This window comes from Pieris napi, chromosome Z (assembly GCF_905475465.1).
Source record: "Pieris napi chromosome Z, ilPieNapi1.2, whole genome shotgun sequence".
Lineage (NCBI taxonomy): Eukaryota > Metazoa > Arthropoda > Insecta > Lepidoptera > Pieridae > Pieris > Pieris napi.
The window spans coordinates 3,993,764-4,011,523 of record NC_062259.1 but is presented as its reverse complement, the minus strand read 5'-3'; the positions used below and the strand labels follow the sequence as shown (position 1 = coordinate 4,011,523).

At 33.9% G+C, this 17,760-nt stretch overlaps 2 protein-coding genes across 18 annotated transcripts in view; one reads left to right on the top strand and one right to left on the bottom strand.

Annotated features, from left to right (window-relative positions):
* LOC125062155 overlaps positions 1 to 2,257 on the top strand; it is a 38,657-nt gene extending 36,400 nt beyond the window's left edge. For all 14 annotated transcript variants that reach the window (XM_047667825.1, XM_047667818.1, XM_047667823.1 and 11 more), the window contains one exon: positions 49 to 2,257. In XM_047667825.1, the coding sequence (XP_047523781.1) occupies positions 49 to 85 (37 nt within the window). In that variant the 3' untranslated portion in view covers positions 86 to 2,257. The remainder of the gene's footprint in view (positions 1 to 48) is intronic.
* Positions 2,258 to 3,783: 1,526 nt separating this feature from the next.
* LOC125062756 (CUB and sushi domain-containing protein 3) overlaps positions 3,784 to 17,760 on the bottom strand; it is a 40,502-nt gene continuing 26,525 nt past the window's right edge. The window contains exons 4-12 of one of the 4 annotated variants that reach the window (XM_047668877.1): positions 16,145 to 16,577; positions 11,677 to 11,885; positions 11,387 to 11,563; positions 10,184 to 10,363; positions 9,762 to 9,941; positions 9,237 to 9,583; positions 6,584 to 6,774; positions 5,336 to 5,490; positions 4,548 to 4,664 (exon numbers count right to left, since the gene is read on the bottom strand). In XM_047668877.1, the coding sequence (XP_047524833.1) occupies positions 5,337 to 5,490; positions 6,584 to 6,774; positions 9,237 to 9,583; positions 9,762 to 9,941; positions 10,184 to 10,363; positions 11,387 to 11,563; positions 11,677 to 11,885; positions 16,145 to 16,577 (1,871 nt within the window). In that variant the 3' untranslated portion in view covers positions 4,548 to 4,664; position 5,336. Of the gene's footprint in view, positions 4,665 to 5,335; positions 5,491 to 6,583; positions 6,775 to 9,236; positions 9,584 to 9,761; positions 9,942 to 10,183; positions 10,364 to 11,386; positions 11,564 to 11,676; positions 11,886 to 16,144; positions 16,578 to 17,760 lie in introns of all 4 variants that reach the window. The other 3 variants (XM_047668878.1, XM_047668875.1, XM_047668874.1) reach the window with 3 other exon arrangements.

Sequence of the window (17,760 nt, the reverse complement as noted above, 5' to 3'; positions counted from 1 at the left end):
GTATAAGTATTAAGGATACATGTAATAATGGCGTACCTTCGTTTTCAGCATGCTGAGAGCTAAGTGGGGAAGCGTCGGAGATTAGCTACATTTATTAAGTCACTCGGTCGCTACATCGGGATAAATAAGTTTTTTATATTAGATATATCTTAATGATTAAACGCTTGCCCAATAGACTGGGTATAAATGAAAAGCCCTCGTGTTAAGAGAAGGTGTTTTCATTCTTAATTGAAAGTCAAAAATACTATTTTTTCTATACAATAATATCTATAATTAACTACATAGTAACATTTAATTAATTTATTAAATAATCGACGCCCTGCTTAAACACTACCGGCCTTATTAATTACCTTATTAGCTTAAGTCTTAATTCTGAGGAATATTTAGTTAAATATAGTGAACCGAATTCATTTAAACCAATCAATTTGCAATAATCGTAAGGCCGTTGATAAATGTATTATTAATTAATTTTATGATCCTATAGAGGTGTAGTATTTTGCTGTATTATATTTTGTATACATATTAATTTTATTATATGGCAACTGATAGGTTGAATTATAAAAACGATTGTTGGTAAGCAATTGCAATATTGGGATTTTGGTTTGTCTTTGGTGTCTTTAATCCCATACCTTTTACGGTAAATTTGTGGGAGAGGTCTAAAGTATGTTAAGGCAAATCGTTTATGTTAATATGTAGTTTATAAGCACGTTACCTAATCTATTGTTTTTTTATATAATAGAATTAGGCCGGAGATTAGATTCCAAAGCTTTAAATCGGGTATTAGTGGAATAGTATTTTTTTTCTCTGTTGCCAGCGCACACTAAAGTATTTAAATATTATTTATTGCGTTCCACTGTTGAAATACCAATATTAAACGTAACGGTTAGAAAGGTTTTTACACGTGAGTGAGCAAAGTAATTCATGTTTCATGGATTACAGAGTAAGGGCGCAAGGGCGTGAGAATTTAAACTAATTGTTTGTGATTAGTTTAACGTAATGACGTTTCATGGGGCGTGTCAACACGTATGGCGTCAACGTATATTGAGCAATCACAATCGTCTTTTGTTAAACATTTTCAGTCTAAGGTGATTGAGGTCTTTAAGCTCTTGTGGTCATCGCTGTGACTGACTAAAAAAATAACTTGGGTAGAGATTATAAATTAACATTATTTTGTACTATTTTTACACTAACTGTAGTGTTATAAGAGCGATAGCGATTCTAAACTATGGTATTAATGTCAAAGGGGTTCTACACCCGAAGATTTGGCGAGAGGGGAACGTATATCGCTTACAGTGAGGTTTAAGCTCCTTAGACATTGTTAACTGTTTGCCTCTTCAGTTTTTGCGCTATGTTGAAATGATAGAACAGCGCTTTTTAATAGTTCAATAGTTATGAATGAGAATATAAACTCCATTCACGACAGTCGATTTTCTTTTAAACTTCGGAAAGGTTTAAGAATAATTTTAACGTTGATAAATATTTGAAGCTACTAGAATAATAGTTAATATGGCCACATGCATAGACAATATTTATACCGACATCATTATAGACTAATTGTAAAAAAAAAATTAAATATCTGAACTCAAACATGAGCGTTTCAATAGGTTCAGGTACCACTGTTTGTAATACACAATTTTTGGAGATGACTTGATCTACTTAAATAATTATTTGAAACATTTATTGATGTGTTTAAGATTGTATTTCTTTCAAAGGCCTATTTGGTCTCGGGAAAATCTACATTTTGTGACTGGCAAACTGAGCGTTACTAAAAATTGTTAAAATAATTGGATTTATATTTACAGTTTACTAATACTGAGGAGTTTAAGTAACCTTTTTGTTTCACCGTAGGCGATGATTTGTTAATTATTTTTTTTCTACAATTTTCTCTATTTTATTAAATGATTTACTTATAAATTTTAATGTATGTTATTGTCATATATTTACTATAATTTGAATGTTTTATTAAAATATAATTCGTTTTTTTTTTAATTACTTTTTCTATGCTATTTAACTTACTACTTCTTTAATTCTGACATTTCCCCTATATTAATACTAACAATTATTTTTAATTATAAATAAATTAAATTAATTTTGTACGCAATTAAATAAAACCAAAGATGTTTCCTAGAGTTATTGTTCCAAAATTTGTGTGCAAAAAATACAAAAACACACTTACAATAATAACTTTTTCAGACGTCCATTCACTCTGAAAAATAAGTCATGTATAAATTTGAGATTAAAGTTATTTATTGTGAAATAATTTGTTTTATTTACATAACCCAACCCGTGGTAACACAAAAAAAAGAATTATTTTTTAGGAAGTTCTCGTAGAGATGTTAAATAGGATAGGAAATTCTTATATGAGAATAAAACTATATAAAGCCCAAGCAATAATATAAATAAAATAATTCAAAAATTGCAACAATCTTCAAAATGTTATTTGAAAGTGTAGTGTCGATACGATTGTGCATGGTTTTGGATTTTTGTGAGTTATAAGTGCGTTAAAATGCCGATTAAAAGTCTAAATTTAAATATGTATCAGTCTGACAAAACACAAAATCCGTTTTCTTTGTGTATGGTTTAATTTTAACTGAAAAATAGTTGAACCGATACTCAACTATCGGCAATCGTTTCGAATTAAAGTCGTAACTTTCTTCATGCGAAAATAAAATTATCAGCGAATGTGTTCTATCTACAAAACAAACCTTTCCTTTTTATATTAATGTCTAATATCTATAACATACCAGGACAATAAAACTCAATATTATCACAATACTTTATTATAATTTGTATTAAAATCTCATGAAATATATGTTATAACTTTCTCGACAAATTTTGTTAGATAATTAAATTCGCCTTAAATTGTATGAATACATATTTACATATTCTAAATCAATTACATTTAGACGTATATGTTTGCCTGTTTAATGGCACATACCTACTTACTTTTGAAGAGGAAAAGGGTCTTGTACTAATTAAATATTAACGCACATCGAAAGTGTATTTGTACCATTTGCTAAGGTATAAACTATCGTTTAGAAATCGTGCGATCACGTTTATACCGGTCTTACGGAAAATATATTGTAAAAGTACGAAATAATAACAATACATCTAACAAAAACTCGTAATAATGTATGGTTGCTGTACAGCTTTATAAATTGCGCATTCCTTTTTAGTACCACACCTACGACGCTATCATAACATTATCAGTTATAAAAGCACTCTTCCTTATTCACAAAAAATAACTGTTTCTTTTGAATTTTTGAACTGGCATTGCAGTTCTTGATTAGGATGTTATCCATTACATTTTAGAAAATTTATATTTTCAAAAAAATATAATTATTATATATTTAAAAAACTAATTAAACAGATTCGTTAAGTGAACTAAAAACTTTAGGGAAAATCATTTGGTTCGTTCAAAACACACGCCATACTATTATTAAATAGTATTCTTATATAAGTGTTTGCCTAAATTTGCTCTTTATTCGAACGTGGCAGTCGTTTAGACACTTGAGACGCTATTGTAAAATGTTTTTTTTAAATAAGAAGTGCGATGTTTCATTAGTGTAATGTGTTAAACATTACATCATTAATTGTTCGATTGGTGACGCCAGCTTAAACTCGCTCATGTCGCCGATTTCCATCACTTCGCATAAACTAAGTGATTTCAAGGATCTTTGAATACAAATATAAAATAGATTTTGTTATACGACAATCATAGTTAAGTAAGTCTCGTTACTGAATCCTAAGTAAGATTCAGTCGAGACTAATTATTAAGTATTGTATTTAATTCATATTTAAAAAGTGTTGAATACATTTAAAATATTCAATCGAATTAGCATCGCTAACTGCAGTTATAGTTAAAATATAGATAATTGTAAAAATAAAGTTTACTAATAAGTAAATATATTGTTAACAGATTTTAACAGTTACGCGGAATTTAAATAACGTACATCATAAAAATATGATTTTTGTTCTGCAATAAAGCCATTGTATTCTTTGTTGCTCTTATTATAAAATATTTATTTGACTGACGTAAAAACCTGAATAATTAGAATCAAATAGATGGAATGCATTACATAAAAATCTGGTTTATCCTTATAAAGTAAATAAGAAATACATTTGATATAATCACAAATTCACTACAGTAACATACAGAGCTTTCTTAAAAGTTCATCTGATTTCTAAATCAGTCTTATCACTTATCAAAATTTGAAGTAAAACTACATTAAAACTAAGTGGAGGGAATACATAATTAAAACCACCTGAACAAAACATTCCAAACTAGATGCCCAATTAAATTTTTGGTCCAGCATTCACACACGCACAACCAACCTCCGAATATACTATCTTAATATCTAGCTTTATCTTTATGGTGGTGTCTTGGCTGCCAGTCAGGCCTGTGGTGATGATGGTGGTGACGCCGCTTGTTAGGTGCCGGGTACACATCAGATACGACCAGCTCAGAGCCGTCCTTTGGGGCTTCGCGGTCGTGTCTGCGTGAGCGCCGACCTCCAGCAGCTTCGTGCAATTCCTCCCAGGCTTGCCGGTAGTAACGGTTTAAGCCGTTGCGCGATTCCGACGAGGAAGAGTCGAGAGATGCGACTGTATTGCAATCGGGGGCTACGTGATGTCGGTAACGCTTTCCGTTGTTATGCTTCCTGCTGAAAACAAATTTTAGTCAAATGATTTAGGTTGTATAAGATAGTGCCACTCGGGACTCACATGTATCAATGCGTAAAGTGTCATATAAGGAGATTTTATTATTTTACTTTTACAATTAATGATATTGACAAAACATCCAATTTGGTGCGACCCCTTGTGCTCAGTGCTCCGTGATATTAAGCTTGTGTGAAAATGTCGCGGTAGGCTAATAGAACAAGAAAGCGGTGCGCAGTGTCAGGTTTTGACTGTATGTTTATAGTTTACGTAACAAAAATCAAATACACAACTGTTCATGAAATCGGAAAGGTTTAGTTGTTAATTTTGATTAATGTTTCTGTGTATATGACGCTTGCTGGTGCTTCAATGCGTGCTTTTTTGACACGGTGGCTAATTCCTAACTTTTGCTATACCTAATGTAATGTATTTAAATTATGTTTTATTTTATTAAATTTTATGGAGTTGTTTACTATCAAAATTTAAAGAAATTAAAACATAAAATCCCGTCATATTCCGTCTATATATTAAATCGAACCATCAAAACAGTTTTCTTTTGTCAGATTCAATGATTAAAAAATGGGGACAGAAAGATCCTATTATTTTATCACGGCAGGTATTACTGGAGAGCATCAGCCACCGTGCTTAAGTGCGGTACCTTAAAATATAAACGCACTCTATAATGGGTTGGAGAAATGTCCGGCGCGATGTGTATGCCTGTGCGTGCGTGCTATCTCACGCCTCCCAACTTGCTGGTCCGGAAATGGAAGGGCCAACAAAGTGTACAAACGGGCCGGCAACTGCGGCGCTGTCTGCTGCTTGCGACCACCACTAACGTCATATTATGTTAATGTATGTCAAAAAAAGGGTGCGTGTACTTATGTACGCGCGTAAGAAGTTATACTTCTTTGGCATTATTAAAAATAGTTTTTGATTCCATGAAAATAATTAATTATAATTAAATAATCAAAGACTGGAAAAGGAGTCATTATAGTCAATAAAGTTCAGTTTACATTTGAAAAATTAAATAAATAAATATTTATTATTTTTTCTCTTACATTAAGTGTAACATAAATTCTATTATTATTCGAATGTTGTTTTTAAATTATGTCCAATGCCGTAGCATCTTCCGTGGGCAACTGCATTCTGTTAATTTTGTGTCACGGTGCGCGCGCATCGTAAAATTTCACTCTTATAAATTTTTCATAACGCGCCTAAAGAAGTATAACTTCAAAAAGGTCGGACAGTAGTCGTCGTTGTCACGGCAACTTATATTTAAGTATTTTATAACGATTATTACGTTAATCTATGTGTTAATAGAATGAAACTTGAGAATTTATGGTATATATTGCTGCCAAAAGTGATTAGGATCGTAGCTAAAGAAACATCATTTATATTTTAAGGTACTTTTACTTCTGTGTAAAGTGTAGATGGTAATCAAGATCACAGAGCACGGACACATTCTTATAGTTCATCAGGACGATAATCCTGTTGAAAAATTATTATATTGTTGAAGTAACTCCAACACACTAACACCTGAAAGCCTGGTAGCCTAATCCATACAGTGAAGTACATACTAAACCTATGAGGTGTTTGAACACGTAAATCGATTCTGCTCCAGATCCGTCCAATTGTGTGTAATGAAATTGAGTATGAAACTAAACTAATATCTTTTGAGTACATGGTTGAATCAGCCGGTAGAACTAACATACTTACATAACTAACTGTCTTGCCATACCTTTACCACGAGCCCAATTAGCCGAAGTTGAAAGAATGTTCATCATTCTCATTGGTGATATTTATGATTTCACAGTCATTTTATCACCGCCTGAGACGCTTAGCAGGCTTTGTGTGACGACCAGTAGTTATGTGAAGGGCAGTACGGTAAAAAAAAATTAATTTGTATGTTCTTTTGCGAACTTACCTCTTGACAAGTATAACAATGGTCGTGATTATGGCTATTAGGAAAACTAAGGCCCCAAAAGCTCCAAGGGCAACTACAGCCCCTATATTCAATCTGGCACCGACTGGTTCTCGCCTATCTCCGTCCACTGGCGACGGCACATTCACTCTTGGTATCTGCTCGGTTCTTATATTGTTGCCGTTTCCGAATATCTGAAATAAATAATATATATTTAATTTTGTTTCTTCATTTGTTTTCTGTGATCAATTGGAAATGGTACATCACAAGAAATAGTTGTGTGCTCTTAATAGACCACAAGCCCATGAACAAAAAATACCTGTGAAATGACCCAACCTGAATTACGCTTAGAAGGCTGTTACTATATCTGAAAATAGCTCTGAGTACTATGCCGTCATTTCTGAGCGGTACATGTGAGTACGTGAGTGAATGGACTTTCTCAGGTACAATGGGGGAATTTCGACTAATTATTAATGTACGGCTTTGTTATAAGTGTATAGATGATTAAAAATAAATGTCGAAAAACCTAGTGCCGTACAAAAGTGATGGTGCTGGAAGTCGGTGCAAATTTTTAATTCGACGACAGTTGCAGGGGCAATATAGGTCATTTATTACTGTACGGCATTTGTGTGATTCCTTTTGGACACATATACAGATACTTTACCCGTAAACGCCGTACATATTCCCAGCGGAGCGGTCGAAAGCCAAGGGTCGCAACATATGTCTGATTAGCATATAGGTGATGATGATATGAAACAACATAAAATTAAATGATCTTGAGAGTACTTCACAAATAGATAACATTTTCCAGCATGCCGTACATTTTTTGTGGAACACATAGGTGTATGGGGTAAATTACTTTCCTCAGAAAAGAGTCATTTTCCGGTGACTTTTATCTGTACGGCAATAACACAGGTTATTAATACTTTAGACAATCTTCAATAAAAGATAAATGCCGTACACTTTCGATAGTCCGCTACCACCGCCTACCAATACAGGGCGTCCCAAAGTTATGGGAAATGAAGGGAAAGTACCTTAAATATCGTACATATGGTATTTTACTAAAAGAAGACCTTATGTTATTTTTTAAAGTTATTAATTCTGCATTCAAAGATTTTTTTAAATTACTTGCCTCGTCTGGGAATCGAACCGACTTAAATGTAAAAAAAAACACCCCTACTTTTATGATGCCAATCGAAAGAATGGCCAAAAACTAATAACTCTTCTTAAGTAACATAGTATTTTAAAAGAAAGTAACAGCGTGAATATATCTTTTTAATCAAATTTAAAACATTATCTATCGTATTCGGCCTAAAAAAATCCCCTACGAGTCTGTTACTTTAGAAAAGTTATTAGGTTTTGGCCATTCTTTCGATTGGCATCATAAAAGTAGGGGTGTTTTTTTTTAAATTTAAGCCGGTTCGATTTCCAGACGAGGCAAGTAGTTTTTAAAAAATCTTTGAATGCAGAATTAATAACTTTTAAAAATAGCATAAAGTCTTCTTTTAGTAAAATACCCTATCTGCGATATTTAAGGTACTTTCCCTTCATGTCTCATAACTTTGGGACGCCCTGTATTATATTTTTATTTTTGTTAAAAATATTTTTCCTTTACCTCTCTCTGCTGGTACGATAAGGCTGTAAATATACTTTACAGCCTTATGGTAGTATACTCAGATATGTACAGTTATTAATGACCTTAAGGGACACCTCAAACGTCGTCGAAGTTTTTATCAGCTGTAAAGAATAATCTGGAGTAAAATGTACGGCATCTGGTTTTTTTTGTTTATTTATATTTGTTACATATAAAATAACAATAATCTTTGAAAATATTACTCCCCATTTTACTCTAGGAGCATTTGAAAAGTCATCTAAATTTCGGAAATTTCATATATTTTTTATCATAATATTTTTATTTGTTACCATTTATAATGAACGGCTATAATGTACAACGGTAATATTTAGTAACATTATGTAAAAAAACAAGTTGCCGTACATTATTCTCTGATCTTACAGCAGTAAGAACCTGGTAAATCCTGAAATTTCGATAAATATTTAATTACACAAATATTAACTATAATATTTGGACGGCATAATTATAAAACATTATTGTCCGTGTTAAATAATGTTTTGAACATGTTGCCGTACATTTTACAATGACCTTAGGGTATATGGGTGTAGGGGTAGGGTTCCGACCCTTGGCTTTCGACCGCTCCGCTGGGAATATGTACGGCGTTTACGGGTAAAGTATCTGTATATGTGTCCAAAAGGAATCACACAAATGCCGTACAGTAATAAATGACCTATATTGCTCCTGCAACTGTCGTCGAATTAAAACTTTGCACCGACTTCCAGCACCATCACTTTTGTACGGCACTAGGTTTTTCGACATTTATTTTTAATCATCTATACACTTATAACAAAGCCGTACATTAATAATTAGTCGAAATTCCCCCATTGTACCTGAGAAAGTCCATTCACTCACGTACTCACATGTACCGCTCAGAAATGACGGCATAGTGCTCAGAGCTATTTTCAGATATAGTAACAGCCTTCTAAGCGTAATTCAGGTTGGGTCATTTCACAGGTATTTTTTGTTCATGGGCTTGTGGTCTATAACTAAATTATTTTTAAACAAAATTTTTACAATTCTCACCTGATTCTCCCTAGGATGACTTGCCACTGTTATCTGCGGCACATGACTCGTGGAAGACTGCTCCGAATCTAATACAGTCACTTTCTTCACAGGTATCCTAGTGGTTCGTTCTGTGCTTGGTCTCGTCATATCTGGAATGGGCGAGGTGGGTCTAAGCGTAGACGTCCTTGGTTCGACGGATGTAGGTCTATTGCGACGCCTGGTGGGAAGTATAAGTCGTGGTGTTGTCGGGGCTGGCGTAGTTGTAGTTGTAGTAGTTGGTTCTGGTGTTGATGTTGATGTTGTTGTTGACGTTGTTGTTGATGTTGTTGTTGTAGTTGATGTGGTTGTTGTTGGCCGTTCTTCAGCTAAAAAATAATTTTAATGAAGTTATTAATATTGGTAAGCGAAGATTCCATTTGCATCGGCTCTATGTACCACAACTACCGAAAGCTCAAGCATATCATTTAAATCAATTATTAATATGATATCAGAGGAGATAATTAGCAAAATATAATAAACAATTATAATGCGCAATGTACTTACGATAACAGTGCGGTGGAGGGCTATCCCAGGTCCCTGATGGTAAACAAGTGACTAACTGTGACCCGTGCAACAAGAATCCTTTTGTGCAGAAGTACTCAGCCACGGATCCATAGACAAACGGCTTATTTCTGATCGATACTCGACCATTCGGAATCACTGGCGGGTCTTCACATCGGACCACTAAAAGACAGTTTATATGTTTTATTTACCTATTACAATAATATACAACTAGCAAATATTAAATTAATTTAAACAGAATTATTTTATTTATGGAAATTAAATAATTTAAAAACGTTTTCGTTTACAAACCCTACACACTCCAGCAATACGAATATTTGAAGATGCAGTTATCTTCCAAAGGGTTCCTATTGATTATTGGTCTATACATTTTTAATTCCTTAATTTGATATGTTCATATTTACCATCACATCTTGGTGGTGGGCCATTCCACCGCTCATCTATATCGCAGACAAGCCTTGATCTTCCCACCATCTCGTAGCCAGGTTCACAAGAATATTGCACATGTGAGAGATAGGAAACCGAATTGTTGATCAGCTCATAACCCCCGCGAGGTATTTCGGCGGGGAAACCGCAATCTATGCCTGAAATATTATATTTAATCTTTATACACAACTATATCTAATATATATCTGAAACTTCTCGACCGATTCTTATGATTTTTTTAATGCATATTCAGTAAGTCTGAGAATCGGCTACTATCTATCTTTCGAACCCCTAAAAGTCAAGGGTGGTCAACCCCTAAATTTTAATTTTTTAGATATTTTTTTTTGTTTTAATATTTTTATGATACAAAAATACAAACGACCCTTAATTTTCACCCCTCTTCGATCAACCCCTATTCTTTATTTGTTAATCAAAAACTGATGACTTTAACCCTGAGGTTTAAATATAGAGAAAAAATCACAGAAAAACCTAAAAAGTTTTTCCGGAAAACCGAACAGTCTCCGGGGTAGCATAGCAAACTGTTCCATGTTGGTATGTACTATATAGGATATAAATATATATTAATTATTATTTTAGAAAATTGTGAATTGTGGAAATAAATATTTTAATATCGTCGAGTAAATGTTAATCGCTCCTTCGTTCTACCACAACGAATATAGATAATGTTGCTGTTATATAGAGAATCTATGTCAGTGGTCATTTGTTGTCCTCACTGACCCACGTTTGATTGTAAGGTGATCTCTTCCGTAAGTCTCGAGTTCGTGCATACCAGATATATCAGACCGGCATTTGTTATGCCTATGAGCACAACACTCAGCCCTTATTAAATATTTTTAAATTGGTTTATATATTACTTTTGTTTCGTTTTAAAGTATTACTTTTAAACGAATTTAATTAGTATCCCAAGTTCTAACCGAAGATTGAGTCAAAATATTTTTGTTCCGTTTTTGCACTTTTAATGATAACATAATTAGAATCGGTCAAGAAGTTTAAGAGTGCCCAAAAATCTTATTCCTGTTCATTAGTGCAGACACTCAACAAACACACTAATATCTATGTGAACGGTACATAATATTTATTAAAAAGTAGATATTACTTCGTCCATTCTTAATATTTAAATATGTCTGTTGTGTTTATAATATAACAATTATTGAACTAACGTTTGCAGACGGGAGGGAATTCATCATAGAAGCCTGTTTCTAAGCATGTCCTGACAGTCGGGCCGACTAGCAAGTGGCCACCGTCACACGCGTATTCCACCGTAGCCCCTACATCGAAACTCTCCGTTCGCATCGTAGAGTTCGGAGGTTGCTCAGGCCGTCCGCATGCTTTGGGCTCTAAACAAAAGAACATCATACATAAAGGAACTTATAAAATAACAGGTAACAACAATCGCATTGCCAAAATTCGCAATAAGCAAGACATCGCAATGCAATAATGAATTACTTACGATGTTGGCAAATATAGTTCAGTCTCATTTGACAGTCAGTGTCTGCCCAGAGCCACCCTTGGCTGCCATCAAATCGTGCGCAGCTCTCACCGTTGCCCGGAGAGTTCCAAAAGGAAATGGTTACGTCATTTCCGTTAACCCACTTCCAGTTGTTCGGGTCCTGTGGGTCTCGAACCGCGCCCATCCAATACTGACTGCTGCTGTCACTCCTGTGGAACAGATATCCATGATTTCTGTCAGCCAGAAAAAATATGTTTCGCAGCAAGACGAATTGCACTGATTTGCAATTTTAATTTAAGTAATGTAAAAAAATTATTAAATGATGTACCTCATTTTCTACTCTCTTTATTTTTTGTAAACTCTATTAATGCACCATAAATATTTAAAAAAAACCTATAAATTTGTGAATAATAATATTCGCAATTTGTCGTTATATTGACTTATCGCAAAAAGTGATCTGAAAAAAAGAAATCAGCAGAGCACCTAATGTATCTTCTCGTACCCCATTATCCTTCACACTCAAAATCAAAAGTTTGCATAATTAAGTAACATTAGTAATGACAATGAAAACAAATGCTCAAGTCGTTTCCCACAGATTTCGCAACGCAAAACAATTGTTTTAAAATTCAATATAAACAATCGGTATTATCAAGAACTCAATCGTTTATATCCTTGTTTTAAAACTTATGTAACCATGGATGTTATCAAGATGAAAATGTGTTTCGTGTAATCGTTGTAGTCGTTTAAGTGTTTTGCTCTAATATTTGGAAAACTTTGCACCAACTTGTCAAATTACTTGTAACATTATGAAGTGTTATAGGCAGTGATGCCAACTTGGAGGATTCCCCCCAAATGTAGCGGGAAGCAAGATGTTCAAGGGATTTTTAGGGGGTACTTTTTTCGAGAACTTTTGTTTTTAAACAAACGTTTATATAAAACCTCGATCCCAATCCTATCTAAACTTAATATAAAGTGCAAGCGCCCCAAGATCGAAATAATAGCTCAACGATTACGACAACGACGAAATAAATAATCTATAAAAGGAAAAACCAAAAAAAAATATCCCAAGAAAATGTAAGAAAAGCTAAATTTAAAGAAGGAAAAGTTAAGAAATATAATCATTAATACATATTTTCAAGTCTAATTAATAATGTAAATGTGTAAAATGTACACGCAATTACAACACTTATTTTATACTACTTTATGTATTTCAAAATTACTTCTCAAACCAATTCTACAATAAAAATTTAGGGGTTTTACTGCTAAAATATCGTCATATTTAAGGGTATTTGAAGTTGCTCCAGGGGAACAGTCTGAAGGAGTTGGCATCACTGACTGTAGGACCTTCGACAAATATGGTTCGTATCAGGTCTTATTCACGTCATGTAACCAAGCGGAGCTTTATTCCCGCACATTGTTATATCGTAACGTTCGTATATAAACGTGCACGACCCAACTTATTTAGTTTAAAGATCTTGAATTGGCTATCCTAGTTACAACGTTTTCACTTTCACATTTTCTACGCCTCCGAAACATTTGTACTAAGCCAAAGAAGAAAGATGAAGAATGTTTTAATATTCTTTATTACACATCTTAACAATATGTACACGTGCAATGCTTAACGATACATAAATGTATTATGAAACTGACTTCTAAGAAACAGGCTTTAGACCACCCCCTTTTAGCGTGAGAATAAATTCATCATTATGTCCGATTGCGAGTACCGTAATATAATTTCGTAATATTGTTAACTGTTGCAAAATGTGTAGCACTGTTAATTCTACCGAAGACTAAAAAATAAACCATAATTTTGTCACTATATCGAATAACAGAAGTTAAGATCCGAAGATTTTTAATTATTACTATTGCTAAACATTATAAATAAACTAAGAGTACAAAATTACCACTAAGTCTGCCTTGAGCCTGAACACTACAGTAGAAATCCCTTTAAATTCCTTACTAAAGAGTTAAGAAATAATTAAATACAATGATTATTAAAACTAGAAAAAATCGTTAGCATTCGAAGTTAGGGCTAAGAATTACTTCCGTTTGTCATATTAAGCACTAAGAGACTGAATGTTAGGGTAAACCGTAAATCGGAAACCGTAATTATTAGTCTAATTCTTAGTAAGCTTTTCAGTTTAATCGTTAACTTCTTTATTCAGATAAATTTATCTCTCTTCATCACAGCGTAAACACAATATGACAGAAAAGGTGAAAAGTATTTCAGTTGAAACTATAGGTAAAATCAAATAACGGACCGTAGATAGCTGTATAATGTATGATCGATTTGTAACTGGTTTAGTTTACATTCCCAATTCGCTCCGATCATGAATCTGATATTACAACGGGTGTTTAATTCGCGTGATATCTTATGTGGACGCATTGACGCTGCAGTGGAAATGGGCTGGGCATGTGGCGGAAATCAAAGGAAATTGTTTTGAAGACAATCCTACCTTTTAAGCATCCGCTCAAAATCTGTTATTGGATTTTGTTTTTATATAATGGTTGTGTTATGTACATACAGTGAATATAGAAAGCGTTATATACTGTATCTTGTTTTTATATTTATTATGAATTTGCTCCGCCTTACGGTTTTACCTGCGTTAGTTGCGTCGTAGTCTTTTTTTCATAGCAAACGGGCAGGAGGCTCACCTAAAGTAAACCGCTGCCCATTGTCACTGTAATGCCAGAGGGCTTGCGAGTCGGTACGTTGCCGGCCTTTTAATTGGTACGCTCTTGATGGATCCTAAGTCGAATTGGTTCAAAAACTACTTCAGTGGGCAGTTCCACATAGTGGTGGTGCGGGGCAAAAGTGCATTAAAAAACGCTCAGTTGTGGAACGACGGAAGTCGAGGTGATACGGGTGTTATTTCGTATTCTGCCTCAACATTCGATGATGTCTCTCAGTGAATGAACAAAAGAAGAAACAGAGTTTATCTTTCGTAGCCGTTGCTGCGCGTTTAACAATAGGGTAGCTTTCAAAAAGTAATATTTTTCTTGGTTTTGCCAAATCCTTTATTTGCCATTTGTACTAAACAAAGATACAATCAAAAATATGAAATCAGCATAGAAATATCAAAATAAATTTAAAAACAATAATAATATCATATTCTCAAAACTTATTACCTAAGAGCTCCATCATTATGGAAGAAAAATCAAATCAAAGGTGATTTGATTTTTCTTGAAAACATTAGAAGAGTTTATTAATATAAGTAATAAGTCGTAGTAAGATTGGCAAGGTTTAATATTTAAATACCACGCTGTACGAGCTAAAGCTGTAAATAATGCTCAGTCAGGCTTTCTTAGGTTTTTTAAGCGCGATTACCTAAATCGTCGGAGTTACGCTGACACTCTTCATTTTAATTAGCATAGCATTTAATTTCACAGCATTAATAGCATTTAATTAATTATCATTATTCTGTTTTTTTTTTATTAAAATTATATTGTCTATTATTTAAAGCATTTCGTTGACCGAAACACACCGGAACCTTACATGCTGACACCCACGTCTAAAATTTTCATTGATTCTCCCTTTAATCATAGATTTTCATATTTACAGACAAAATCTTGTTTGAATTGGATCCAGAACTCCAGATCCAGAACTTAGACACTTAATATCACGTAATTCCTTACGTGATATTAAAGTATAATTGTGCATATATTATACTCGTAATAATCTAACAACTAACTTCGATCGATTAAGGAAATTGATGCCAGCCATATCAAAATCTAAAAAAACTTTAAATATGGTTGAGCTCAGAACTAGGAACATAATACACATTGACATATTTTAACAAAATCTCTTACAAATTTACGAGTATATAAGTCATAAATCAAACTCCAACATTACGCAAAGCTGTTCCGATACAACTAGATTATATCAGTAAATACCTGACTCCCATCAATATCGCATCAGTGGAAACAGTAAAGTTCACTTTTATATCATTTATGAAATCATCATTCATCCGTTAGACAATATAAATTGAAGTATGAAAATTGCGTGGGCTCTAGCATTCAAATTTTCAAATTTACTTTATTGCTATTTTAGTGACGTATATTTTTTTATAGAATAGGCAGCAATAGCAATCGAGCCTATGAGACGCCCAAAAAGGGCAGTCATCGCAGCCCATGGATACCCATTTGCCCGGTGCGTTGCCGGCCTTTGAGCGAGGAGTAAACTTTAACTATTTATGTGCGAATTTTTAATTTTAGGTTATAAGATTTTGGCTGATGGGTCATGATGGGGAACTTTTAAATATTATTTATAATTATGTTTTGAACAATTTTACTGATTTTCAGCTTGTTGGGACTTTATATACCCTCACGCTCATTTTTTGGTCTATATTGACCGGACTATAAGCTTTTGTTCACGTAGGTATATAACTTAATATAGTTCATGTAAATTCAATCAAATTGACGTGAAATAAACGCTAGAGCCCACTCCTCTTTCGCAAGCTTAACTCACCTATGGCGTCTCCAAAGTTCCCAGCTTATAAATCCTTGCAGTGCCGGGTTGCTCTCATCTACCAAGGTTCCACCGCGGGAGTGACAAAACGTCAGCGCGTCTCTAAAGTTTGCTGGCTGTCGATCATAGAACACGTAACATTTTCCATTATAGGTAGCTGTACTGCCTGGAGGCTGGTCTCGGAACTGTGGGCATCGCTCAATCGGCAATGCTTGATCCGTGTACACAAAAGCTTCGCAAATTGAAAGCTGAGTTGCGGCGGAAGTTTCTAAATGGACGCTGACAAATGCCCCAGGCATTGGTGGGTTGCAAGGTAGAAATAGTGGTTGCCCTTCCTCAAGGAATCCAGTGAATCGGTTGCATATTGGATTGGTCCCGTTATCAGGACGATTGTTGCCAACTCTTACGACCACCACTGCTGGCTTGTTTGCACCTGCAATTTTTTTTAATGTTAGTTCAGGTATGTTATGTTTTGAGAAATCCCAACTTTAAAACCTCTGAATAATTTTGTCATATACAAGAGAACGACTCTTATACTAAACAACCGATACTGATTTCATTGATTTTTAATAAAAATACGCCACAAACTGACTACTCTCTCAATAATAAGTTGCATAGAAGCTAGTACTAAACGTTAAATAAAGTTATTATTAAATACGATCGCTCTGAATATCCTAAGCTCTTTTCACTATGCAAAAGATGTGGGTCACAGCTCGTCATCGCGTGCGCTGTCGCAGAAAACTGCCTCTCGGATATATTTAATATAAATTAATCAGTCAATTACTTCATCTTCACTGTGTGAGAACTCAATCGTTTTTACTCAATTCACGGCGCTTTCGTTACGGCCTGAGTTGATTGTCTCAAAACTTTCATCCGAAGGTTTCTTCGCGGTGCCTAACCGCAAACTGCAGAACTATTATAAAATTATGGGGAACATTCAATTGTGGAAAGTTGGAAACGCTCCGTCGACTTATTATTAGATAACTCTAGCCTATTTATGGGTTTCTAGCAAGCAGTATTGTTAAATGAATTTGATGTACCGGTTTTTATAGTCGATATTTACTAACATTTTCCAACCTTTTAATAAACTAAGTCAACCATAAATTGTAAACACCGATGCATTCTTCCTTTGTGTATTAGAAAGTGAATATTTTTACTTTTTATTTTGTAGAAAAGAGTCATTTTAAACCTGAAAAATACCTATATTATGAGTTTAAGCACATTCAAACTATTTTACAATATGTAAATAATGTTAAATTTTAACATGTAAATGAGTACTGGGTTCTGTACTAAAGCCATTTGGTACAGTCTGTGGGACATAATATTTGAAAGACTTAGACTTAGATACTACAATATCACATTTTAAACCATTAAATGTACAATATTATGTATGAAAGCTTTATTACAGTAAAAATTAGTTGTAGTAAGTAGTAATGAAAAATTTGATCCAATTTTTATAACACTCAGCTTCCAGGTCGAGTGTTAAACCCCCGCGGGTTCGATTTCCAGTGAACAAAAATTCATTCAATTAAACTGCATATTAAAATTTTGATCTAGTGAGGCAAAATTTTACTTAGTACCTCGTAACATGCAACATTTACTATATGGTATAATTT